This window comes from Perca flavescens, chromosome 9 (genome assembly GCF_004354835.1).
Source record: "Perca flavescens isolate YP-PL-M2 chromosome 9, PFLA_1.0, whole genome shotgun sequence".
In the NCBI taxonomy this organism is placed as follows: Eukaryota; Metazoa; Chordata; class Actinopteri; order Perciformes; family Percidae; genus Perca; species Perca flavescens.
In genome coordinates, this window is record NC_041339.1 from 2,816,407 (window position 1) to 2,843,658 (window position 27,252).

Sequence of the window (27,252 nt, forward strand, 5' to 3'; positions counted from 1 at the left end):
TAGGCAACCTATTCATAAACATTAATGGGAAACGGTCACTTTTTATGTTTCACTAGAAAACAAGATTCATTGTTGTGACATTCAAGTTGTGTTTGTGATTACCATTTATTTGAATTTTTTAACATTCAAAACATACAACTGAGAATATGGTCAGTTTTTTTTTTATTTATTTCTATCTATTACAATAAAATTCTAACAGCCAAAAATAAAAATGTTTTACCTTTTCCACCTCCATAAGAAAGGGTGTTTTGTCATGACAGCCAGCTAGAGGTCCCACCTGTTGCAGAGAATTCTCCCCTGTGTGTGTGTGTGCACATACACGTGTAGGAGGAGGCGCACGAGGGAGGAGGGGGGGAACCAGCGCCCAATCAGATGCGACCGCCGCTCGAGCGCTATAAAAGCCGCGAGCGCTTCTCTACAGCAGCCTTCACTCGGTCGGTGTGCTTCTTCTGTCTTCGTCAGACTAGTGCTGAGTTCTTTCACTTCTAACGAACCGCCTCCTTGGGATTGATACAGGATTAACTTCACCCATCTGACCTGAAGTCTTTGTCCGCGACCGTGGAAAGAGTTTGGACAAGAAACAAGTAGTTTTTGTCTCCATTTTGTTTGCACAGAATTGACAAACCGAGAGAAAAAAAAATGCGTCTCATCCAGAATATGTCGACCATTGCGGAGTATCCAGCACCCGAATGCTCGGTCCCAAACCGGGTCATTAAAATGGCTGTGATAGGAGGCGGCGGAGTTGGAAAAACCGGTAAGAAAATGAATAAAATCACTGCGGTGTCGAGTTTACTCGCAGCGTGACTCGTGTTGGCTTATATCTCTGTCATAGAGCTAGCTAATTGTCTAATGTTGTATTTTCGCCTTTTCTCTGTTTCAGCGCTCGTGGTGAGATTCCTAACGAGGCGCTTCATCGGAGACTACGAAAGAAATGCTGGTGAGTAACTGCGCATTCTTCTTCGTGAGGCTGAAACGGGCTAAATTGGCTGTTTTTTGTTTAAGACTGTGAAACTATCGGTGCTAAAGATCGTTTTGTTTCCTCTGTGTGCAGGTAATCTCTATTCCAGAGAAGTGCAGGTGGATGGAGAGCAAGTGACCATCCAGGTTCAAGATACTCCTGGTGTGGAGGTAAGATCCATTTTTTTTTTTTTTTTTTTTTTTTTTTATTAGCTTTTCTCTTCTCAGATGTTTGTTTTTCCCTGGGCTGACTGAGGTAACTGAGACATGGTTCAACACATGGAAATCTGAGGCTAATCTAATACAAAATAATATAATCCAATTCACTGTTTGGCTGTTAAAATCATCTAAACCTCTCTTGACTGGGCACCAGTCCAAATCCAAAGCTGTGTATGTACATTTCTCAAGTAGAGCCAGACTGGCTGTCTAATCTCCTAATTTAGGCTAATGGATGTCTGAGGCCAGGGTAAATGATACCCTGGCCCAGACTCTTCAATCAGCCACACCTCTGTTCTGGAGGAGTAACCCTATAGCTCTTGTCTGCCTCAGTCAGCATTCCAGTCATTACTAAAGATCAGTTGCATAAAGTCAGGGAAAGTTGACAAAAATGCTTACAATGTTTCTCTAAGAGTTCAGAGTTGTTTTTTAATCTGTCTTCCCTTTTTTTCTTCCTTTCCCAGATGACCGATAATGGCATCAATTTACCAGATCATGTGACCTGCTCCATCCAGTGGGCTGATGCAGTGGTGCTGGTGTACTCCGTGACCGACCGCCACAGCTTTGATTTGATCAATCAGTTGCATCAGCTGGTTGTTCGTACTGGAGGTGCAAACATGCCTCCAGTAATCCTGCTGGCCAACAAGGCGGACCTGCTGCACCTGAGGCGGGTGGACTCTCAGCAGGGCCCTTTGCTGGCGGGCACCCTGGGCTGTTCTTTCTACGAAGTATCTGCCAGCGAGGACTACAGCGAGGTGCACAAGGCTTTCCACAGGCTGTGCTGCCAGCTAGCCAAGCAGCCTCCTCCCGCCTCCAACTCGTCAAACAACTCTGCCGGCGCTACCACAGAGAAGAGGCGCTCGCCCCTCATCCCCAGGCCAAAGTCTCCCAACATGCAAGACCTGAAGAGGCGCTTCAAGCAAGCACTGTCTGCCAAAGTCAGAACTGTCACCTCTGTGTGAGGAGAACTAGCAGTTGAAAGTGGTCCAGAGTGGCTACAGTAAAAGCTTTTAAAGGTGGAAGAGGACAGAAGATGTATGCTTCTCCACTGAAGTCCTGTATCAGCCTGGCTGAAAGAGGCAGATGTGACATGAACAGTGGTCGGTTATAAGTAGCTTGAGGCAGACGATTCTTTACAGAGGTAATGACCTCTGATTGGCAGGTGTCTGTCCTGTCAGATGCCATGTGTGAGGCGGGGCAGTGATGAGTTTCATCTGTTCAGGACTAGAAACTACACCTGAGGAGACTCTGAAGCAGCTGTGTGAGGCTGACCGACCCCACAAACTGCTCTCCTGGCAACCGCAGTGCTGAAGGACAGCTTATTCTTAGCTGTTCTTTATTCAGACTGCCACTACATGGCACCACTAAATGCTAGTGTTGTTATACCAGCCACTTGAGCCAGGGCTCTGTGCAGCTGTGTGTGTACTGTCTCTTGTATGTCACTAACTGCAGTATATTTTTGCAGCATCAAAACTATCATTGTGCAAGACATGACCAAACAGTGGGGGGTTGTAGCAGAGCAGCAGACACAGTATGTAGCGTGTGACAGTTATCACTGATGCACTTTATAAAAAGGTATGCTCCAAAGGTCTTATTTATTTGTTCCAATTTCACATTTTGTTCACAATTAAAAATGATGAATTTGAATTTGTCTCTGGTTTTTCATTTGTTTGCATATGTGCATTTGACAGTAGGGCTCACTGGCCCTCATTTATCAACCTAACGTAGAAACCAGCGCAGAAATCATCTTACGACAGGCTTCACGTGGGATTCATGAAAAGTTCGTATCACACCAATCCGAGAGTAAGACTGGTCGTACATTAATAAATGCGGCGGCTGGAAACGATCGTCATTTAAATATCACGCCCCAATATATTCTGGGTTTTGAGGCCTCGCCCCTACAATTTACGACATGGTGAGACGTAATCCGGCTGAGAAGCGGAACTTTTCAGAGGTGGAGATTGAAACCCTGATATCTCTGGTTCATTTGCACTAACGTGTGTACTATTTGGCAGCCTGAAAACTGGTATTAAAGGCTGTAGAAAGAATGCGGGATGAAAAGAGATCACTGATGCGGTCAACAGTGTTGTCGTAGTAAATCTGACTCCAGCTGAAGTTTAGCCTATTTAATTTATACATCCTTGACACATTTTCTATAGTCCTAATGGTAATACACAGGCTTCTATTGCAATCTATTAGGCCTACATGTAGGTGTACCTATAATTAAACGCACGGTAGCGGAGTTTATGCAGTGTCTTATTTTACTCGTGTTCGTCGGAACGAGGCAAAAGCTGAGGGAGAGCGCGTGTCCTCCGCCCCCCCTCCGTGCTGGACCCTGTCTCCTGACAGCAGAGGTGCTGGAAAAACAAGCCGAAATAACTTGGTCAATGGCAGAAATAAATCAGTCACTTGAAAGAAACAAAAACCTGAAGAATAAATAAATGTTGTGCATTGTCATGTTTCCTGTATTGAATATCATTGCCAAACATAACACTATAGGCTACATTTTAAAAGTGAGGAATAATATCCTGTCTCCTTCGTATAGCCCTCAGTTGGTGTCTGTTCTGGACACTGCTCTCTGGGCATCGGGTCATCTGGCTCCATCGCTACATTTATGGCACCGTGTTTTCCTGTGCGATGTTGTGCAGAACCCCCCAGGCTAAAACAATGTTGCAGAGCGGCGCATAGAGGTCTTCTAAAAGAGCCAGATCTGCCATTACTGATACGTGATCAACTGATGACTTCTCTTTCTCCTGTTAAACTGATTATATGCTGCACCGCAAGTCCACACTGATTCGAAAACTTGCGTACACGAGTTCAGACCAGACGTGAGATTTGCTTGCAGCCTACGCTCACGTCCAAATTGATAAATGCCGAGCTTTGCGTAGGAATCGGCGTACGCCCGTCGTACGCCTGTTTCATAAATGAGGGCCAGTGTGTGCAGACAGGCTACACTTCAAAACTTTCACTTCTGGAGCTTGTGGGATAACCTTGGTTTTATAACAATGAGAAACAATACTTCTGTGAGAGGGATGACTCTCACAAGTCTGTGCAATGAATAAACCCATTCATAAAAGTGCTTTGATATCAGCATTTATGAATTCCATGGAAGACACTAGACGCCTGACTGTGGTTGCTTCTTAGGCCTTGAGATCTCTCTATAGATAAGATCTTCATGCAGTCCCTGACCCCTGGAAAATCAAGTTGACAAAAATATCTGAAATAGCCTGAGCTGACACTTGAAGAGTTCATGTTAGTTTGTACTAGGGACTCTTCTGAGAATTGCAAGCTCCCAAAAGATTAATATATTAAGCCCTTTTCCAATAAAGCTGTTATCTTAGATCTGTTTATTTACAATCCAGAACCTAATTAGTGTATCCTCAGTATCCCGTTCCAATCTGTTGGTCTCAAAATGCAGGATTTATTGGTGTCTCTCTCTGCTTGACAAAATGTGGGAGACCCTTGTTCACTATCAATTCAGGTGTGTGGGTGGCTGAAATGACTGTGCTCCAGCCGAGGTGATTCATGTTGGAGAGAATAAAGAGAATGAATGTAGGTGGGGGCAAGCTCTACTGTAGGTGTGAGCAAATTATAGGCCTCAGCAGACAGCGTGAAACGACTTGTTAAATATTCTGCTCTTATTTGTCACCATATGATGTGGCGAGGTGTGAATGGATGATGACAGAGAGTGGGTATTCTCTCTACCACAACAGCAAGGCTTCCTTGAGTTCACACATTACAGCCTGCTTTTAACACAGCCTGGCCAAAACGGAGCTTGCTGAGCCTGATGTCCATCCATCCATCCATCTTCGTCCGCTTATCCGGTGTCGGGTCGGCGGGGGAGCAGCTCCAGCAGGGGACCCCAAACTTCCCTTTCCCGAGCAACATTAACCAGCTCCGACTGGGGATCGGCGTTCCCAGGCCAGGTTGGAGATATAATCCCTCCACCTAGTCCTGGGTCTTCCCGAGGCCTCCTCCCAGCTGGACGTGCCTGAACACCTCCCTAGGGGGAGGCCCAGGGGCATCCTTACCAGATGCCCGAACCACCTCAACTGGCTCCTTTCGACGCAAAGCGAGCAGGCTTTACTCCGAGCTCCTCACGGATGACTGAGCTTCTCACCCTATCTCTAAGGGAGGCGCCAGCCACCCTCCTGAGGAAACCCAGCCGCTTGTACCCTGGATCTCGTTCTTTCGGTCATGACCCAATGACCATAGGTGAGGGTAGGGCGAAAAACTGGTTTAGATCGAGAGCTTTGCCTTCTGGCTCAGCTCTCTTTCGTCAGCGGTGCGATAGATTGAATGCAAACCCGCTGCGCCGATTCTGCTCCATTGTCCCCTCACTCGCGAACAAAACCCCAATGAACTCCTTCACTTGGGGTAAGGACTCAACCTGGAGAAGGCATTCCATCGGTTTCCTGCTGAGAACCATGGCCTCCGATTTAGAGGTGCTGATCCTCATCCCAACCGCTTGACACTGGTTGCGAACCCGATCCAGTGAGTGCTGAAGGTCGCAGGCCGATGATGCCATCAGGACCAATCATCTGCAAAGAGCAGCGATGAGATCCCCAGCCCACCAAACTGCAACCCCTCCCCACCCGACTCACGCCTCGATATCCTGTCCATAAATATTACAAACAGGATTGGTGCAGCCCTGGCGGAGGCCAACCCTCACCTGAAACGAGTCCGACTTACTACGAGAACCCGGACACAGCTCTCACTTTGGTCATACAGAGATTGGATGGCCCTGGTAGAGACCCCCTCACCCCATACTCCCGCAGCACCTCCCACAGTATCTCCCGGGGACCCTTCTCGCCTTCTCCAAATCCACAAAACACATGTAGACCGGTTGGGCATACTCCCAGGCTCCCTCCAGGATCCTTGCAGAGTGAAGAGCTGGTCCGTTGTTGTTCCGACCAGGACGGAATCGCATTGTTCCTCCTCAACCCGAGGTTCGACTATCGGCCGAACCCTCCTTTCCAGCACCTTGGAGTAGACTTTACCAGGGAGGCTGAGAAGTGTGATACCCCTATAATTGGCACACACCCTCTGGTCCCCCTTTTTAAAAAGAGGAACCACCACCCCAGTCTGCCACTCCTTTGGCACCGTCCCAGACTTCCACGCAATGTTGAAGAGGCGTGTCAACCAGGACAACCCCTCCACACCCAGAGCCTTGAGCATTTCTGGACGGATCTCATCAATCCCGGGGCTTTGCCACTGTGTAACTACATCAGTGACTTCCGCCTGGGAAATCGGCGACAATCCCCGTTATCCTCCAGCTCTGCCTCTAACATAGAGGCGTATTAGTCGGATTCAGGAGTTCCTCAAAGTGCTCCCTCCACCGCCCTATTACCTCCTCAGTGGAGGTCAACAGTGTCCCATCCTTACTGTACACAGCTTGGATGGTTCCCCCTTCCCCCTCCTGAGGTGGCGAACAGTTTTCCAGAAACACTTTGGTGCCGACCGAAAGTCCTTCTCCATGTCTTCTCCAAACTTCTCCCACACCCGCTGCTTTGCCTCTTTCACGGCAGAGGCTGCAGCCCTCGGCCCTTCGGTACCCTGCAACTGCCTCCGGAGTCCTCCGAGATAACATATCCCGGAAGGACTCCTTCTTCAGTCGGACGGCTTCCTGACCACTGGTGTCCACCACGGTGTTTGGGTTACCGCCCCTTGAGGCACCTAAGATCCTAAGACCACAGCTCCTCGCCGCAGCTTCAGCAATGGAAACTTTGAACATTGTCCACTCGGGTTCAATGCCCCCAGCCTCCACAGGGATGCACGAAAAGCTCCGCCCGGAGGTGTGAGTTGAAAGTCTGTCGGACAGGGGCCTGACGTTCCCAATTTACCCGCACTACACGTTTGGGCTTACCAGGTCTGTCCAGAGTCTTCCACCCCCTGACCCAACTCACCACCAGATGGTGATCGGTTGACAACTCTGCCCCTCTCTTCACCCGAGTGTCCAAAACAGGCCTCAGATCAGATGAAACAATTATGAAATCGATCATTGACCTTCGCCCTAGGGTGCTCTGGTACCAGGTACACTTATGAGCATCCCTATGTTCGAACATGGTGTTCGTTATAGACAATCCATGACTAGCACAGAAGTCCAACAACAAACAACCACTCTGGTTTAGATCAGGAGGCCGTTCCTCCCAATCACGCCTCTCCAGGTGTCTCCATCATTGCCCACGTGTCGTTGAAGTCCCCCAGCATAACAATGGAGTCCCCACTGGAGCCCCATGCAGGACTCCAGTCAAGGTCTCCAAGAAGGCCGAATAATGGCATATGCACAAACAACAGTCAGAGTTTTCCCCCCACAACCCGCAGGCGTGGGGAGGCGACCCTCTCGTCCACGGGGTAAACTCCAACACAGCGGCGCTCAGCCGGGGCTTGTGAGTATCCCCACACCCGCCCGGCGCCTCACACCCTGGGCAACTCCGGAGAAGAAAAGAGTCCAACCCCTATCCAGGAGTATGGTTCCAGAACCGAGACTGTGCGAGAGGTAAGCCCCACCAGATCTAACCGTGGCGCTCCACCTCCCGCACCAGTTCCGGCTCCTTCCCCCCACAGAGAGGTGGCGTTCCACGTCCCCAGAGCCAGCGTCTGCCGCCCGGGTCTGGTGAGGCCCCTGACCTTCACTGCCACCCATGTGGCATCGCACCCGACCCCAACGGTTCCTCCCACAGGTGGTGGGCCCATGGGCTGGAGAGAAGCCACAGCTTGTTCGGGCTGTGCCCGGCCGGGCTCCGTGGGCCACCAGGCGCTCGCCCGGCGAGCCCGCCCGTCTGGGCCTGGCTCAGGCAGGGGCCCCGGCTTTCGGGCAGGGTCACTCCATCTCTACCTTGCCTGATGTATGCAAATCAAAAGGGCAGCATCAGATAACCGTGGTTGAAAAGTTACTGGTTTAATGGTTTCATAGCTGAAATTGATCACCTTAACAATGGCTCAATTCCATCAAGTGTCCCAGTAAGCTATTTCAGTGAGTGAACATGCACAATACCAGTGGACCTAAGTGGAATGCAGCCATCAGTAATGGTTTGAATACACCTGTGCTTTTCCTACTATGACATGTCAACATGTCTGCCGTGAAAAAGGTCTATTAACATTTGATGTAATTTTACAACTCTTTCTGTTTGGCAGCAGAAGAACACACACACACACAAATATATTTTTTCTATTCCGTCTCCAAGAAAGCCAATAGCTACTTTCATATAATTAATTTACAGTTTACTTTTTAATTAATTCGGACAAAACACAGACATAAACAGGAGAGGAATGTTGCTTCATTTGGTTTCCTTGACTTCTGCTCGCAGCTTTTGCCAGAGATTCTCATTAACTGAAGCTTGACTCACACCTGGCGAGGTGTTAAGGCGTCTGCAGCACACGTGTCCTCCCACTTGTCGCGTGCATGCGTGCGTGCGTTTCCACGTGACGGCCCTTCAGATACCGATATCAGGCAACAGTCTTTGGGTGGTGAAGAGCAGCTGGGGAATATCCGTGGGCCTCAGTAATCTGGTGGACAAAACCAGCACCTGGAGCAGAGCACAACACACTCGTTAATTAGCGTTAAAACAGGTCACTGTGACTTACTCGACACAGACATGAATATCAGGGTGATGCTCAAATTTGCATTTAACAAGGTGCATAAATCAGGTGCCCAGGAACTGGTTTATTTTCTTAATTTGATTTAATTACTTCCAGCAAGGATGGTATGCAGTGCTATTGTTGTTTGAATGGTTTTTAGGAGCCGTGCTATCTAACATTTTTTATTTTGGAGGTAGGTAATACTCCAACCTAAATCTATCTTATTAACTTTACTTTTTTTTCACCAGGATAATCCAGTCAGTATCAATACAGCTTTCCCCTGGGTCCTGGTGCAAGGTAAAAGTGACTTGGGTGCTTATTCAGACATGGAATCAACATGTAGCGTTGTCATCACACTTACTTATTAAGGTGCATGTCTGAAAAGGGCTTTAGAATACATTTTATAACCAGTGAGAATTCAAGCTGTGCAGTCTTTTGTAAAGAAGCAAACTACAGTTACAGACTTTTTACAATCACCTGTCAAGTCTACAGGGGGTGAGGCTTTGACACTGAAAAAGCCAAATATTAAGTATCACTTTTCACTCTATTTTGAATGAAAATAGGTGAAAAGTCCTGCAATGGTCCGAGAAATTAGTGACTGATTTTGGTGTAGATCCAGGAATACATCCATCCATCCATCTTCGTCCGCTTATCCGGTGTCGGGTCGCGGGGGGAGCAGCTTCAGCAGGGGACCCCAAACTTCCCTTTCCCGAGCAACATTAACCAGCTCCGACTGGGGGATCCCGAGGCGTTCCCAGGCCAGGTTGGAGATATAATCCCTCCACCTAGTCCTGGGTCTTCCCCGAGGCCTCCTCCGTACTGGACGTGCCTGGAACACCTCCCTAGGGAGGCGCCCAGAACACCTGGCCTGGGAACGCCTCGGGATCCCCCAGTTGGAGCTGGCCATGACACAAAGCTGGATTTAAATCAGCAAAATTTCTGTTTTCTAGGACTGGGAACATATGCTTTTGTCGCAATTAGAATCTTTCACAATACATGGGTGCCGATTCGATTTGTATTGCGATGATTTTCATTTCAAGTATTGCGATTTGATAGTATTGAGTATTGCAATTTTCTTTTCCTTCTTTAAAGTGCCCATATTATGAAAAAAATCACTTTTATCTGGGATTTGGGGTGTTATTTTGTGTCTCTGGTGCTCCCACACGCATACAAACTTGGAAAAACCCATCCATGCTGTTTTGAGTGAGATACGGTTTCTGAATGTATCCTGCCTTCAGTCTCCGGGTGAGCTGGTCAAAATCTGCACGGCCGTCTACATCATTGGCCGAAACATTTGGTGTGTGCTAACCACTTTAGCTAATACCATATCAGCTAGCTGTTTCTCCAACTTTAGTCAGTACAAGGCAGAATTAGCCGGGAGACTTCTTCTAAACAAGGGCACACTTCCAACTTTGCGTTGAATACCTGCAGACAAGGGACATGTAAGTAGTTCTATACAATTTCTTTTGTAGATTAGGGTGAACTTGTGTGTCTTGTAGCAGTGTTTTGCCATTGAGAACAAGGTGGCTAACCGCTAGCAGCGCTAGCTTCTAGCTAGTAGGCCTTACCTAGCTACTGTGCATGTGTGAATCCCAACAAAGATGGAACATGTTTCCTTGGATTAGGGTGGCCCCTAAATCATGGTTGCAGCCTGTTGCCGTGGTGCTGCTGCGCGCCCTGCTATGCCTTGTAACAACTGCTACGCCCTGCAGTGCCCTGCAGTGCCCTGCTATGTCCTGCTGCGTCCTACTACGCCCTGCTATGCCCTGCAGTGCCATGCTACGTCCTGCTGCGTCCTACTACACCCTGCTACGCTCTGCAGTGCCCTGCTACGTCCTGCTGCGTCCTACTACGCCCTGCTACGTCCTGCAGTGCCCTGCTACGTCCTACTACGCCCTGCTACGCCCTGCAGTGCCCTGCTATGTCCTGCTGCGTCCTACTACGCCCTGCTATGCCCTGCAGTGCCCTGCTACGCCCTGCAGTGCCCTGCTATGTCCTGCTGCGTCCTACTACGCCCTGCTACGCTCTGCAGTGCCCTGCTACGTCCTGCTGCGTCCTACTACGCCCTGCAGTGCACTGCTACGTCCTGCTGCGTCCTACTACGCCCTGCTACGCTCTGCAGTGCTCTGCTACATCCTGCTACGTCCTACTACGCCCTGCTATGCCCTACAGTGCCCTGCTACGTCCTGTTGCGTCCTGCTACGTCCTACTATGTCCTGCTGCGTCCTACTTCGCCCTGCTACGCCCTGCAGTGCTCTGCTACGTCCTGCTGCGTCCTACTACGCTCTGCAGTGCTCTGCTACGTCCTGCTACGTCCTACTACGCCCTGCTACGCTCTGCAGTGCTCTGCTACGTCCTGCTGCGTCCTACTACGCCCTGCAGTGCTCTGCTACGTCCTGCTGCGTCCTACTACGCCCTGCTACGCTCTGCAGTGCTCTGCTACGTCCTGCTACGTCCTACTACGCCCTGCAGTGCTCTGCTACGTACTGCTACGTCCTACTACGCCCTGCTACGCTCTGCAGTGCTCTGCTACGTCCTGCTGCGTCCTACTATGCCCTGCTACACTCTGCAGTGCTCTGCTACGTCCTGCTGCGTCCTACTACGCCCTGCTACGCTCTGCAGTGCCCTGCTACGTCCTGCTGCGTCCTACTACGCCCTGCTACGCTCTGCAGTGCTCTGCTACGTCCTGCTGCGTCCTACTACGCCCTGCTACGCCCTGCTACGCCCTGCAGTGCTCTGCTACGTCCTGCTGCGTCCTACTATGCCCTGCTACGCTCTGCAGTGCTCTGCTACGTCCTGCTGCGTCCTACTACGCCCTGCTACGCCCTGCAGTGCTCTGCTACGTCCTGCTGCGTCCTACTACGCCCTGCAGTGTTCTGCTACGTCCTGCTGCGTCCTACTACGCCCTGCTACGCTCTGCAGTGCCCTGCTATGTCCTGCTGCGTCCTACTACGCCCTGCTACGCCCTGCCCTGCAGTGCTCTGCTACGTCCTGCTGCGTCCTACTACGCCCTGCTATGCTCTGCAGTGCCCTGCTACGTCCTGCTGCGTCCTACTACGCCCTGCTACGCTCTGCAGTGCTCTGCTACGTCCTGCTACGTCCTACTATGCCCTGCTACGCTCTGCTACGTCCTGCTACGTCCTACTATGCCCTGCTACGCTCTGCTACGTCCTGCTACGTCCTACTACGCCCTGCTACGTCCTGCTGCGTCCTACTACGCTCTGCTACGCACTGCAGTGCTCTGCTACGCACTGCAGTGCTCTGCTACATCCTACTACGCCCTGCTACGCACTGCAGTACTCTGCTACGTCCTGCTGCGTCCTACTACGCCCTGCTACGCTCTGCAGTGCCCTGCTACGTCCTGCTGCGTCCTACTACGCCCTGCTATGCTCTGTAGTGCTCTGCTACGTCCTGCTACGTCCTACTACGCACTGCAGTGCTCTGCTACGTCCTGATGTGTCCTACTACGCTCTGCAGTGCTCTGCTACGTCCTGCTACGTCCTACTACGCCCTGCTACGCTCTGCAGTGCTCTGCTATGTCCTGCTGCGTCCTACTATGGCCTGCTACGCTCTGCAGTGCTCTGCTACGTCCTGCTACGTCCTACTACGCCCTGCTACGCTCTGCAGTGCTCTGCTATGTCCTGCTGCGTCCTACTATGGCCTGCTACGCTCTGCAGTGCTCTGCTACGTCCTGCTACGTCTTACTACGCCCTGCTACGCTCTGCAGTGCTCTGCTATGTCCTGCTGCGTCCTACTACGCCCTGCTGCGTCCTACTACGCCCTGCTACGCTCTGCAGTGCTCTGCTACGTCCTGTGATGTCCTGCTATACCCTGCTATGCCATGAACTACTACAACTACTATTTCTAGTCACTGATCCATTATCTTTATTGTGACTGTTATTGCCACTGTTCATCACACCCCCATCCGGCACCGTCAGACACCGCCTACCAAGAGCCTGGGTCTGTCCCAGGTTTCTTCCTGAGAGGGAGTTTTTCCTCGCCACTGTTGCACTGAAAGCTTGCTCTTGGGGGAATTACTGGAATTGTTGGGTCTTTGTAAATTATAGAGTGTGGTCTAGACCTACTCTATCTGTAAGGTGTTTTGAGATAACTCTTGTTATGAATTGATAACATTTTTATAAATAAAATTGAATTGAATTGAACAGAAGTGCGATGTCTCACTCTGTAGCTAAAACAGAGAGCTCAACACACACAGGGTGAAAAGAGGAGCTGCAGCAATGTGCAGTACAACAAAATATATGGTGTTTTTTGAAAATTAAACCACTTAACCCTATTCTGGTACAACCTCAAAATAGAATTATGAACCTGAAAATGAGCATAATATTCTTCTAGAGACAATATATCATGAGACATTTCTAAAAACTATTTTCTATGAAGAATGCACATTACATGTGAGTCAGTCAGTCTGACATTTATTTCATTTGTAAAGAAGTACATGTATTTTCTGCTTTCGCTCGGTTTTGCTGGAAACATATATGATTTAGGCGGTATCTTAAAATTTAGGTGCAAAAAAAACACACGATACGTACGATTTTCAATTCCCCACCCCCACCCCTACTCTTTACTTTAGCAGAAGTTTGCCCTATTTGAGTGCTTTCTAGTTAGAATAAGAACCCCAGTCCTCTTACAGGATGTTGTATAACAGAGACGCTTTGTTTGCCTTGCAGCAGTGTTGCTTTAACTCTCGGTCAGCACCTAAAATTGGCAACGGGCCTGTTTGTAGTGGCAGAGTAAGCATGTAATGTTTCAGAGGAATTTAGTCCAAGTGCAAGAGCAAAAATCTGCGGTTTGTTTTCAGTGTAACTGTTCATCAACGTCTGGTCCGCAGAAATCCGCCATCAGTGTACACACACATTTACTTGCAAACAGTATGTTGTGCATGTATGTGCTCAGGTTATAGTGTGTGTGCTGAGGTCAGAACGTGTGTGGGCCAGGCCAGCCAGTTATTGTATAAGCTCGTCTTTATTCAGTTTTCCTGATTACAGATGGAAGGCTTTGATCCCCGCCAGGCCTTTCATTACCTCTGACCTCCTTCTCAAAGCCTTTTATTAAGACAAACCCACATCACCCAGCCTGATCTCCCTCCTCTCCTTTCTCACACTCCTCTTGCATAAAGGAAACGCATACATCTGCATGTTTTACATTCAGGGTGGACTGCATACGCAATTGGCACTTAAACCACCCAAACACGCAGGCAGTGTGAATACGTGCACAGATCACATGACACTCAAACCTTCTCCACCTGGCGTGAGCCTCCAGCGTATGTAGGTCAGTGTTACCGTCGGGTTCACTCGGTCAAGCATTCTCTGCCAGAGCCAGTCTGAAACCTTCCCTTCGAGGATCCCAGCAACACACAGTCTCTACACATCTTCATCTCACATTATTTAAATCATTTCAGTAGATTTCTTTTTTATTTCTTATATCGTCACCTTCCTAAAATAATTGCCTAAGTCATTTTTTAACAAAAATGATTTTGTTGCCTAAATCATCTCCTCATGGTGCTGGCCACCTCTGGTAAAATTGCCTACATCCTCAGTTGAACAGGTCATGTGATTCTACACCTTTAGTATAATTGCCTATGTCAAGCATGTGACTTAGGCCGTTTTATTTTTTGTGTTTTCTGAAAAACCTGAAAAAATGACTTAGGCAATTATTTTAGGAAGGTGACGATATTGTATTTTACAGTTTTGTATTTTTAAAGGAACGTGAATGCCTTCAAACAATATTTTAATGAGTCATGAGCAGAGGTGTCAAGTAACGAAGTACAAATACTTTTTAAATTTTGGGTATCTATACTTTACTGGAGTAATTATTTTACAGCATACTTTTTACTTCTACTCCTTACATTTTCAAGCAATTATCTGTACTTTCTACTCCTTACATTTTAAAAATAGCCTCGTTACTCATATTTAAGTTCGGCTTGTTTTCATTCCAGCTCGTCAGTCATCGTTCAAAAAAACACACACAAAAAAAACCTATCCAAATCGCTCCATCCGGAGAGAGTGAATTTGATTGTGGTTGGATGAGAAGTATAAACATAGCTATTCCGACACCCTATTGGTTTGTACGCGATCCATAACACCTGTACAGACCCGGTGCTAATACGCCACCGGTGCCTTAACGACCGTTATCTACCGGACCGAATAGCAACACGGATTTCGGTGCCTTAGGTGCCTGCGCGATGCTCAAAACGGACGTTAGAGGGAACTGAACATCGCCCGCACGGGACGCTAGTCAACACTAGAGTTGGAAGCAGGTTAGCCTAGCGTTAGCTAGAAGATGGAGTAAACATGATAAAATGCTGAGAGCTAAACGGTGTAAAAGTGTGTCTATATTTCACTGGAGAGGAGTCTGACACCAGACTGTAGCTGCCGTTGTCTGAAAAACACAGAAAAGATGTAGCCTACGTGTCACCTTTTTCAGCCCTTCTGAGTTTGCAGGTATGATTTTAATATAACATTATTATAGTCATATGATTTTGTCCCGCGTTTTAGAGTTAAGCTGCTGTCCTTAATGGCATTTCCCCCCCTTACATCAGGGGTCATGAACGTTTTTTAAGCCAAGGACCCCTTAACTTAAAGTGAGATGTAGCAGGGACCCCCAACATATTGTATGAAATTATGTTGCATATTAAACTGGGCCTACAATAACTGTTAGGGTAACCTAAAGCCTTCTTACATACCTTTTTTCATAAGCTATTAAAATATTAATTGTTGGCATGATTTTACAAATCATATTTTAATGTTACATACTGTATGTGACATACTGTATGTGGCATAGTAAATCTAGGATTAACTGTATCTGTGGGCTGATATCTTAGTGACTACCTTACCTATAGGCCAGTAAGCATATAATCAGTGGGAATTTATATTTGCTAATAATATGTTGGAATTATGTTAAGGCATTTTATTTTTATTTTTTTTAAAGACTCAAAAATGTACAATAATTTGGAGGCCCCCCTGCAATGACTCTGAGGACCCCTGGTTGAAGATCTCTGCCTTACATTACTTTTACTTTTATACTTTAAGTAGTTTTGAAACCAGTACTTTTACACTTTTACTTAAGTAAAAAGCTTGAGTTGATACTTCAACTTCTACAAAAGTCTTTTCAAACCCTAGTATCTATACTTCTACTTGAGTAATGAATGTGAATACTTTTGACACCTCTGGTCATGAGCAGCCACACGTACCATCCTACAGACTGCTTGTGATAGAATAGAACAATACGATCACATCATCGGCATCAATAAGACATCCATCTTCAAGGTAAGGGATCGTGGAACATGGCTTAGAGATGCTCAACCTACTTTGCTATCGAGAAACTGGCCTGTTTGGGTTTCACCTCTACTTTTTTAAAGTTTGCCAGTGGAGGTTCTAATAAATGGCACAACTTTCTTCAAAAGCTTCATCTCCTCTATCAATCTATTGTTTCAGTTACCTCTTGTCTGTGGTAGAAACAATATTCAGATCTTTAACTTAAAGTTAAAATATTCGGTAACACTTTACTTGAAGGTATCTACATAGGAGTGACATGACACTTTCATGAACACATGACACAGTCATGACACATGAACCCTAACCCTAACTTGTCATGACAAAAACTGAATGACACTTATTAAAAGAAGCGTTATGTCATAAACGTTTATGACTTGTTTATAATGTTTATGACACGTTCATGACAGTGTCATGTCACTCTTATGTAGATGCTTTCAATTAAAGTGTAACCAAATACTCTATTGCAAGTAATATAATATAAAACGATAAAAGCATGGACGATTTGAGGGGAATGAGGGGGGGATGCCATCCCCCTTGTTAGCAGGGCAGCAGTTTTCAGATTACATTATGTGCTTACATAATTGCAAAAGGGTTCTCAAATGTTTTCTCAGTCAGCCTTTTAAAATGAAAGATCAGATTAGTAAACAGAATGTGCCTTTGGATCATTGGATGAATGGTTGCTGATAATGAACAATGTAGATATTTCATTAAAGATCAGCCACTCCTTCACACAACAGTCGAGAACCCTTTTGCAATTATGTAAGCACATAATGTTATCTGAAAACTGCTGCCCTGGTTAAAAAAACAATGCAACTGATCTCAGCTGGTATTCTGTCTGTAATGGAAATTTCTAAGTGACCCCAAACTTTTGACCGGTAGTGTAGATCAAATCTGAATCTATAAAATAAACGTATTACTATAGTTGTGGAGTGAAATGTTTTTTCCATCTGAAATGTAGAGGAGTAGAAGTAGCAAGCTGCTTTCAAACTGAATGTAAAAGTTCAAAAAAATTCCAATTGTAAATTGTATTAAGATTAGCTCATATTCATATATTTTTAGTATTATTTTAATATAATTCTGGTAAAAAGACAACATCTCCGAGCTGAGTACACCCGGATGTCTTGTTCAGTTTAAGCCTAAATGATCCATTAACTGCTTTCAGAAGGAAGTAAAACATGAAGGGCCCTATTTTAACGATCTAAGCGCACGGCGTGAAGTGCCTGGCGCAGGTGTGTTTACGAATCCACTTTTGCTAGTTTAACAGCGGAAAAAAGGGTCCGTGTGCCGGGCGCATGGTTCAAAAGGGTTGTACTTAGTGTCTATATTAATCATAGGTGTGTTTTGGGCGTAACATGCAATCAACCAATTAGAGATCATCTCCCATTCCCTTTAAAAGCCAGGCGCGTTTGTACCTTGGAGTATTGCTGTTATGATGGAGGATTTGCTGAGCAGGAAGAAGAGATTTTCAGGAGGAGAAACTGATCTGCTCGTACGTGAAGTGAAATCGCGCAAGCAGATTATGCTATGATCTGAGCAGATCAGTTTCTTCTCCTTTTCTTCTATATATATATATATTTTTTTTTTTCATAGGATTTCTTTTAGCACTTTAGGCCTTTATTTGTGACAGGACAGCTTAGACATGAAAAGGGAGAGAGAAGCAGAATGACATGCATTATAATGCCGCAGGCTGGAATCGAACCAGCGGCCGCTGTGTTGAGGACTGAGCCTCTGTATCTGGACACGCGTTCTACCAGGTGAGCTACCCAGGAGCCCAATAGTTTCATTTTTAATCTTTTGCATGTTTGTGTGCTGCTGCGCTTCCCTGTGTGTATAACAAGCATAGTGTGTGTGCACGCACCTAGTTAGCCTATTAGCCTAATTAAAATAATGAAATGCTGCGTTACCGGGTTTTTGTTGGTCACTTCCCGCTGCCTCAAGATAGCAATACGCCCAGAATGCACCAGAACACACCCTCCCGTGTAAGACCAGCACGCCCATGGGCGCAAAGCTGGGCACAGGCGCATTTGTTATTTAAACGACACGGGCGCTGGACGGGAAATTGACAACTGCGTCGCTCTTAAACTAGCAGAGACACTTGCGACGAGCTTTGGGCTGGGTCAGGTGCAAGATAGGACCCCAAAAGTACAACTAATTCGTCCACAGATTCAGTAAAAGTGTTATTAGTTTCTTTCTCTTACAGAGATTTGAAAGACGTCACCAGCCCTGCTTAAGTGACACTTGGGCGTTTTTCCATTACATGGTACCTGCTCGCCTCGCCACGCCGCACTGTGCGTACGTTTTCCATTGCAGATTTTAGTACCGCCTCAGGGTGGCTGGTCATCATAGCGGCACCGCAGTAAAGTGCTGTGACCTAACGCAACACAACACACAGAACGTGGAAGGTGTGTTGTCGCCACAGCCAGAAGACACATTTTGTTTCAAATGAAGCTGGAGGCAGCAAAAAAAAAAAACACAGCTGGCTAAACTATTTAAAAATGGCGGTTGTGTTCAGGACACCCCCGTCTGTCGCTTTCACGTCACCTTTTGGTATCGCCTCAGCTCACTTGGAACCTCGACTGAGGTGGTACTAAAAAAAGTACCTGTTAGCAGGTACCAGGGACTTTTTTTTCATAATGGAAAACCAAAAAAGGTGAGTAGAGTCGAGGCGAGTCGAGCAGGTACCATGTGATGGAAAAGCGCCATTTGAGAGCTAAAACGTGTTGAATATTTGGGTTTTTGTTCTATGCCACAGGAAACAGAGATGAACTTCCCAGACAAAAAAAAAGAACTTAGTGGGGCTGAAACTCGTAAAGTAACTGGCAAGTAGAAAACACAGGCGTGATTATGCAGAGAGCTACATGTTAGTCATCTGGCAGTTGCCTACTCACCTGAGTCCCGGGTTTGTGCGTGCTAACGATCTCTTTGATGAGCCGCAGCTCAGAGGGCGTGACTCCACCAACCAGGAAGAGGAAGAGCAGAGGGTTGTCGCTGGGATGTGGACGACTCACCTGGAGTTAAGAGACGGGACATTATAATTGGTCTGTTTTTTTTTTTTTAAGCCACCAGAGGTGTTGATTCCGTTTCCTACTGTAGAACAGTATGTGATGCAGCACAACACTTCTACTATCATTTCCTCTCTCTGTGTCTCGACGCTGAGTCACTGTTCGGCTGGACACGGGTGATATTGCGGTAAATACCGATGAGGGTGTACAAAACAAAGATCGATGGATTAAGGTCTTCTCACCCTAGTGTTATGATGGCTGACACGTGTACACACACACACACACACACACACTCACACACTCACACACTCTCACTCAACATATGCAGCCACACACAAATGTCCCACATCATCATGTGTCAGGAGACTTTCACAGATGTAAATATTTGCTCGCACATCACAAAACAGTATGAACGGCGACTTAAAGATGAACAGCAGGGCGAAGTCTGGTGATTTTGCTGACCTTGATTGGCCGTCGGAGGAGAATAATGGCTTTGTGCTATTGGTTGCCGAGTGGCAGCTAGGACACATCTTCAGCCTGTGAATGCTAACCGAGCAATCAGAGCTGCAGGGGGGGCGGACCTGAGGAGAGAGTGGCTGAACACGTGAAGCATCAGCAGGCTAGGCTGAAGCATGTCAGGGATGATTCAACATGTGTGGGGTGGGTTGGACACATCACTGGCTGCATGTTTGTTTGATCCACATACACACTGCAGCTACCATGTGTACCGCCATGGGAGACAAAGGGAGGGAGGGGCTTATGGAAGTGTGAAAAGATGAGATGTGAAATGTTTAAGTGAAGAGAAGAAATCTTTATTCTACTGTTTGTCCTGATTAGGGCTGCAGCTAACGATTATTTTCACATTCAATTGATCTGTTGATTATTTTCTTGATAAATCGATTAGTTGTTTGGTCTATAAAATGCTGATGAGAAAATACATCCACAGGCCTTCCTAGAGACACAGCTTTGAATGTAAATTCTTAAAAAAAAAAATCAAGCTGCTGGCTATGAGCTGCTTTTGTCTTCAATAAGACATCCACTGTACCAGCGGTTCCTAACTGGTCTAGCCTCAGGGTCCAGATTTGATCTCTGGTCATTCTAATAGATCATCTTAAAACACAGTCAGATGATTACATCCATTTTTTTCCTGCCAGTGGATCCAAACCCAGGATTTTTTTTTGTGAGCAACAAATTGTATTTTTGAAACAACATACAAAACATACAATTCGCAACATGAACATGTCACCACCCACCAAGACAAAGAAATCAAGAAAAGATGACACAGTAACTATAATATTCAAGACCATTCAACAAAATAATAACAAAATAGACATTAAACCATAAACCAAATAAACACATGTAGAAATGACAACCCCATGAGCCCATCATACACGTCTCTCTTAGCTTCTTAGGAGTCCTCCAGAGAGCTCAGCTACTTTCCCCATTTTCTAGTCCAGACATCCAATCTGGCAAACCGTTAATATGAATTTTTTTCAAACGCCGCCGCTCTAGCCATCTCTCTCACTTCACAAGCCCACTCCTAGGCTTGGTTTTAATATTCCTACAAATTCTGCCCCACTTCTCATTACCCAGTGTAATACTCAGATTCCTTTCCCATGTCTTTTTTTATGGCTGTCCAGGCTCCATTCCCCAGGTTCTGCATAAGCATAGAATAATACCCAGAAGCCTCATGGCCTTTTCCATATTTCAACAACACCTTATCTACTCATTCCGGTGCCTTCGGGGCTGAACTGGATCCAAAAATCCCCAACAACAGATGGTGAAGTTGCAAATTTCAAAAAAAAAATTGAGACCTAGGGATTCCAAATTGCTGTACCATTTCCTCAAAGAATTTCAATATGCCACCAAGATACAGATGACCCAGTGTGACAATTTCCTTTTCCAACTAATCCCTCCAAAAAAGGGGAGATCTACCAATACAAAACTTTGGATTCTGGAACACTTGATAAAGTATTTAGATATGGATCCAGATCAAACAACATTTAAGGGAGACATTATCGGATGTGTTTTTGCCTCACCATACAGTTTAACAGACAGGCATAGTAAGGGCGATAATGGGGCAAGAACAGTTTGCTCAATACAATACCAGGGTGGGACTCTCTCAGGAGGAAGTGACCAGTGGGCCAGATGCCTTAAGTGAAAAAGCATAGTAATAATACAACATATTTGGTAGGATCAAACCTATCAATTGGTCTTTGTAATTCATTCAAATGTATCAAGGGGTTTTTACCATTCCATATAAATGTCTTTGTTATCCTGTCAAACCATTTAAAAATGACAGGGGGAATCTCCAGAGGAAGAGATTGGATAAGGTAATTCAGCTTGGGAACACAAACCATTTTCATTGACCTTCCCTGCTATTGAGCGATCGAGAGACGCCCATCTATTAGTCTCGCATTGCATTAATTAGGTCTTAATTTGATGTTACACCTCTCAACTGGCTACTCACTAGAAGGTGGGAAACAGTACTTCAAAATAAAAAGTCCTGCTCCACAAATTCACAACACTCCAAAGTTACTTTGAAAAAGTCCACCCGCATGCATCCTCTTGAAGATCGGGACCCACCCGTTGAGATATCACAGCTGATTTAGGCGCCTCAGACAGATTTTCATGTTTGGAAGCATATTGCCAGTGTTGATTACATTCTGTAGTGAGAGAAGGTCAGCTTCCCGACATCAAACATCCCAATCCTTTTCAAGTATTTCATCATTGTTCTTAAAGTATGGGATTACTAAACAATGTCCCACACTGTGAGTTCTTGTTGCTAACATGCCTTCGTACTGGAGAGAAAGTGCTGCCGGCCTCATGGAACAACAGCCGTTGTAAGCAAATAGCAAATAGTGCTCGATAAATGGGAGCTATCCAGTGACTTTAGGGCTTGAAAACTTATATTTGGTTGCTGCTGTTGTTGGTCAGATGTAGGAACTGCAGAAGAATTACTTATGAATGAGCAGGAGCCAGATCTCCTATACAACTGGGACCCCAGACACAAACTCACACACACACACACACACACACACACACACACACACACACACACACACACACACACACACACACACACACACACACACACACACACACACACACACACACACACAATTTGGATACAGAGAATTTAAGATGACAGTTTAAGCAACAGTGCACAAGCTCTGACTGGGTCATAATCCAGACTGCAGGGTCCAGTGTGTTTAATGATACAAACTGTGCAGCACACAGAAGGCTCTGTTGTTAAAAATAGAACTTTTATTGGGTTGTTTTATAGCATAAAGGGTGTGCTCCTATAGAGTGCTCCAAGTTCAGGTTTATAGGTTTAGTCTGTCTGAGTTGGTGGTTCGGGGGCCAACTTTCTTAATGTGTGTAAAACAGACTGTATGGTGTAAAACCAGGACACGCTTACACAACCAGTCTAATTCCTCCCCCCATGGGTAATCATCAGTTTAAGCAGGCCCACATGTGGGATAATCAGACCGTGGATACTGATCCGCTCTGCGGTGGATATACATTACTACAAGCCAAAAACTACATCAAACTGCCTGTTGGAAAAAAACATTCGGTCAAAATATTAATAAAACCAGACATTCAGGTATTTGTGTCTTCCTCTGATGCTTTCAAAACATGGAGAAACAAAACTGTAAAAGAATGAATGAATAACTACGAATGGTTGAAATTGTATAATTCCTGCAAACAGTTTCCTATCCTCTGCTAATCCAACTGCAGTTTCCTCTGCTAATCCAACTGCTTTCTTTTAAAAAAAAAAGAAGGTGAAATTGGGGTTAAAATGGACGACTAAGAAATGATGGTGTCTCTTGTTATTGTAACACTGATACAGACTACTGTCTGGCCACCGACGCTACTGGTTTCTCTTGCAGTGAAGCTTGTGCTCCTCTCTGGACCTCTCTGAGCCGGCGTCATCTCAGGATTACATTGGGCCTTCAAAACTAGTGTGACTCTTTGAAGCAGTGACCTGGTGTAATGTTTAAATACATTAAATCTGTTTAATAATAATAAATAATAATAATAATAATAATAATAATAATAATTTATACTTTATTAATCCTGCAAGGGAAATTCCAATGTTTTCACTCTGTTGTTATTACACACAGGCCTGAATTACACACACATGCTCAGTATCTATACATGCACTAATGAAGAGATGTCAGAGGGGGCTGCCCATTGAAAGGCACCCCAAGCAGTTGGAGGTTCAGTGCCCAAGAGCACATTGGCAGTGCCCAATTAAATTAAATTTAATTTTATTTATAGTATCAATTCATAACAAGAGTTATCTCAAGACATACTTCACAGTCAGAGTAGGTCTAGACCACACTCTAGGAGGTCTCCATGTCTCTAGCTACCAGTCCACCACCATACTTTGGTCCGTATTGGGGACTTGAACCAGCAACCCTCCGGTTTCCAACCCAATTCCCTATTGACTGAGCTACAAAATGCATATTTGTACAGTGGTTATACTTTTGGAAATATCTAAATTAATAATTACAATTAAAATAATACTGTATGTAAAACAAAACAAATTAATGAATGAATAAGAAAATCAAACTGAATTGACTCGTGTGCCGAATGTGAGATTGTATGATAAACTGAATCTAAATCAATTAGCAAATGTTAGCATGCTTAGACATTAGTAAGTGAGATTGTGAACATGACGTGGAAAAAAAAATTCTGCTACTTTGAACAAAAAATGTCCTTGCTCCCTATTCTATACTGTTTATTTAATCCAATCTTCACAAAACACCACCCCAAACGCATTGTGTGCGCAATTTGTTTTTACTGATATAACTGGCCAACAAAGTTCAGAAGGGATGGCCTATTGATAAACACCGCCTTGTCCCTGCAATGCAACATACAATTGCAACCAAATTTGGCGAACGTGCAGATATGGACCCTGAACATGTGTGTAAAATGTCATGCCATTTTACCCATAGGTGGCGCTATAATCAAAATAAAATAGTAAAACACTGGAATTCTATGGCTTCATACTGTCCGCTGGCATCTGCTGGAGATAGTCAAACGAGTGACCAACAGCGCCCCCATACAGCCATTTGTAAAGCACTGTACATTTAAGCTGGTAACTCATAAACCATGAGGACACAGAAAGGCCAATTATATTTTTTTCTCTGGATTCCTCGGGTCAAGAGAAGCCTCTTTAAACACGTTACCAACGGAGGCACCACTCAACATGTTATAAAGAACATTCATGGTGGGGGTGTTAAGCCCATGGAGTGAAGCAAACTGCTTTCTAAATGTGAAATGAAAAGAAGCAGCTGGTGACTCCACGTGGAGACACGTGGCTGTTTGCCCTATAAAGTGTGATCCTTGTAGGAAAGGTCCCTATGTTGTGCTTTTCTTTTAGCTCCTGACTGCAGTAACTGTAAGGCCGGCTTCACACTGGCTGGGTGGCGTGAGCGTGGCGTTTCTGTTGTGTGTCAGCTGCGTGGCGGCTGCGTGGATTTTTCTATGTCTTTACACACCAGAAACGTGTCTGACGCGGCGCTGCTGCTGCTAGCCTTGTCTGTTTCCCATTGATAAAATGAAATAATAGCTTGTATACTTCATGTTAAACATGAATATATATGGATTTGATTACAGCCAAGTCAACGTCGGCAGTATTGACGGCAAAATAGGGTCCAGAATATTTTGTTCTGTATTGACAGGTGCAATATTTGAAAATTGATAATTGTTTATTATTATTTTTTTAAATTACATTTATATCTGCATTTATGTCAAAACCTAGAGACTTTCAAACAGATATGTATTTGTGTCAAAATGACATATAACCATCTTTTTTGTATTCTATTTTGCCTGGAAACGCTTCCAACACGCTTGTGTGTTGCGTGAAAAATAAGCGTTGGTTCTATTTCTAGCATGCGTGTGCACGCTCTAACCTGTTAACGTGGGAGCCAAAATAAAAACGGACACGCCACGCAGCTGACACGCTCACGCCACGCAGGCAGTGTGAAGCTGGCCTAATACATGAAAAGTTCTGCAGATGTGTGTGCAGTGATGATTATAAAACAGACTGACTGGTTGATCTGTTGGCCATGTCAAACATCTCTGTGTCTAAGAGTAGACATTGTGGTTCAGAAGAATAAAAGTGGTGGGTAAATACACGTCACATAGTGCTGCTTCTGATGGTTTAATTGGACTACGAGGGTAAACGCTGTATATGTGCAGACATGAGAGAAGCTTACTCAGCAAATTGTCAAATCAGGTCAAGTTCAATCAATGGAAGAAGGCACTTTGTTGTCAACAGTGGGTTGGGCAAAGGAACGATGAAGAGGATGTGAAAGAGCTGACCCCATTACATACATACAAGTGTGTGTGTGTGTGTGTGTGTGTGTGTGAGTTATGAGCAAGGTCTGACCTTCATGAACATGCTGAAGCCGGTCTTGAGCAGGTCCGTGAGGCCTCCAGACATGTGCTCGATGTCGGGACATTCAAGTCTTTCAGGGTGGAAGACTTCCTCCAGGATCTGTCGCAGGAAAGGACGATAGGTCGCCTGCAAAACACCAAACAACACATTTAAACATGGAGTGTTAGGTTAGGTAACACCCCAAAAAGACCCTGAATGATGACAATGTTTCATTCTTTTTTTTTTAAATATAGATGTGTCAAGTGTGATATTCTACAGTAAACAATCTGCGTAGGATATAATGTGATTGAAGAGCAGTTGGCCCTTCCATTAGCCTCTGCATGTTTGCGTGGCTGGCCGTGGGTGTGAGCGACAGAGGAGTTATAAACAGCTGTGGTTGACCAAACAGGTGGCGAACTTATGAGTCACTTCCAAAAGAGGAGCCTACACACTGCTGCAATAAGGGGGAACAAATCCTGCACTGTCAGATGTGGCTTAAAACAGCACTTTGGTCTGCAAGTTTTAAAAAGTCTTTTCAGAAAACACCTTTTTCTCAATGGTACCAACACAACTATCCAAAACCACCATTAGGTTATAATCATTATACTACATGATAGCCAAATGGAATTCTAGATCATTTCCATTGAAAAACAATCTTGTCATCTGTCAGCCGTTCTTTGTGTTCTACCAACTACTAGTCTGGATCAACGAAAGTACATTTCCGCGTGGCTCACACGCCGGATGTCCCTCACTTTCCCAATCTGTGTGTTGCCGTTCTCAAACTCTGTTCGCTTCGGGAAACAAAAACAAACTTTGAGCTAGCGAGCTACACACTGAAAATGGCAAGTTTTGAAGAAAATATGGATTGTGCAACAACAAGGCCGGCCTGATTGGTTCTTACGGGGAATGATGGTAAAGATTTACAAAGAATACATTTACGGCGTTTCCTCTCTAACTGTAACGTTTTGGGACTGATTGGTGGGATTGCTGTGGATTTTGCAAAGCCACCGCTGCTGCGTTGGGATCTAAGCACTGTCCAAGATGATATGTAATTGGTTTTAATAAATGCAAACAACCCAGAACATTTTTTTTTTCTCCTATGAATGTGTGGTGTAGCCAGACCTTCCTCCACAGTGCTGAGAGGTCTGGCAATGCGAGACTAACAAACTACTGTAAAGCGACTTTGAGTCTTTGAAAAGCGCTATATAAATTCAATTTATTATTATTATTATTATTATTATTATTATTATTATTATAAGCAAGTGTGTCTGTTCTAAGACATGCATGTTGTTTTGTATGTTTTTAACCATGCTTTATTTGCACATTGAGCTAGGAGTAAAGGCTTTGCACCCCTTATGTATAAAGTCTTGAAAGACAGTAACGTTTTCCTTGTACTTGTTTTGTGCTAAGTAACACGGGAGTGTGCCTTTGTTCCCACAGCCCTATGTTTCCACATTTCAAAGATTTTTTCCAAAATTAGGCCCTATGTTTGCCTAAACCCTAACTCACCCTAACCCTAACCCTTGAAGGGAAATGTAGGAATACAAGACCTCATTTTGAAAATGTCCTAGACATGTGGGAACATACGGCTGTGCGACCATTGGGATGTGGGAACATAGGGCTGACCCCAGTAGGACATGTTAGCATGTTAGCACGCTAAACTGAGATGGTGATCATGTAAGTATAGTCATTGTGAGCATGTTAGCATGTGGTACACCCTCACAGAGCTGCTAGCATGGCTGTAGTCCTGTTTTCCTAGCAATAGAGGAGGATAAGACCGGATTGCCGTTTGAGAAAAACACATCTTAAT

The 27,252-nt window shown here is 45.3% G+C and overlaps 2 protein-coding genes across 2 annotated transcripts in view; one reads left to right on the top strand and one right to left on the bottom strand.

Moving 5' to 3' along the window:
* The first annotated feature begins 404 nt into the window (after positions 1-404).
* Positions 405-2,423, top strand: rasl11b (RAS-like, family 11, member B). Its single transcript, XM_028588334.1, has 4 exons — positions 405-754; positions 881-937; positions 1,052-1,128; positions 1,638-2,423. Exons 1-4 carry the CDS (start codon positions 640-642, stop codon positions 2,133-2,135), a joined length of 747 nt encoding a protein of 248 aa, XP_028444135.1. The 5' UTR covers positions 405-639; the 3' UTR covers positions 2,136-2,423.
* A 5,959-nt stretch (positions 2,424-8,382) lies between these two features.
* Positions 8,383-27,252, bottom strand: part of scfd2 (sec1 family domain containing 2) — a 121,155-nt gene continuing 102,285 nt past the window's right edge. The window contains exons 7-9 of the mRNA XM_028588186.1: positions 25,455-25,589; positions 18,938-19,057; positions 8,383-8,702 (exon numbers count right to left, since the gene is read on the bottom strand). Coding sequence (XP_028443987.1) covers positions 8,610-8,702; positions 18,938-19,057; positions 25,455-25,589 — 348 coding nt within the window. The 3' untranslated portion in view covers positions 8,383-8,609. The remainder of the gene's footprint in view (positions 8,703-18,937; positions 19,058-25,454; positions 25,590-27,252) is intronic.

Excerpts from the sequence above, each read along its gene's own strand:
- rasl11b (XM_028588334.1), top strand. The coding sequence starts at position 640 with ATGCGTCTCATCCAGAATATGTCGACCATTGCGGAGTATCCAGCACCC. Across the intron at positions 755-880 it reads CGGCGGAGTTGGAAAAACCG|CGCTCGTGGTGAGATTCCTA; the intron begins GTAAGAAAATGA and ends TCTCTGTTTCAG. Across the intron at positions 1,129-1,637 it reads AAGATACTCCTGGTGTGGAG|ATGACCGATAATGGCATCAA; the intron begins GTAAGATCCATT and ends TTCCTTTCCCAG.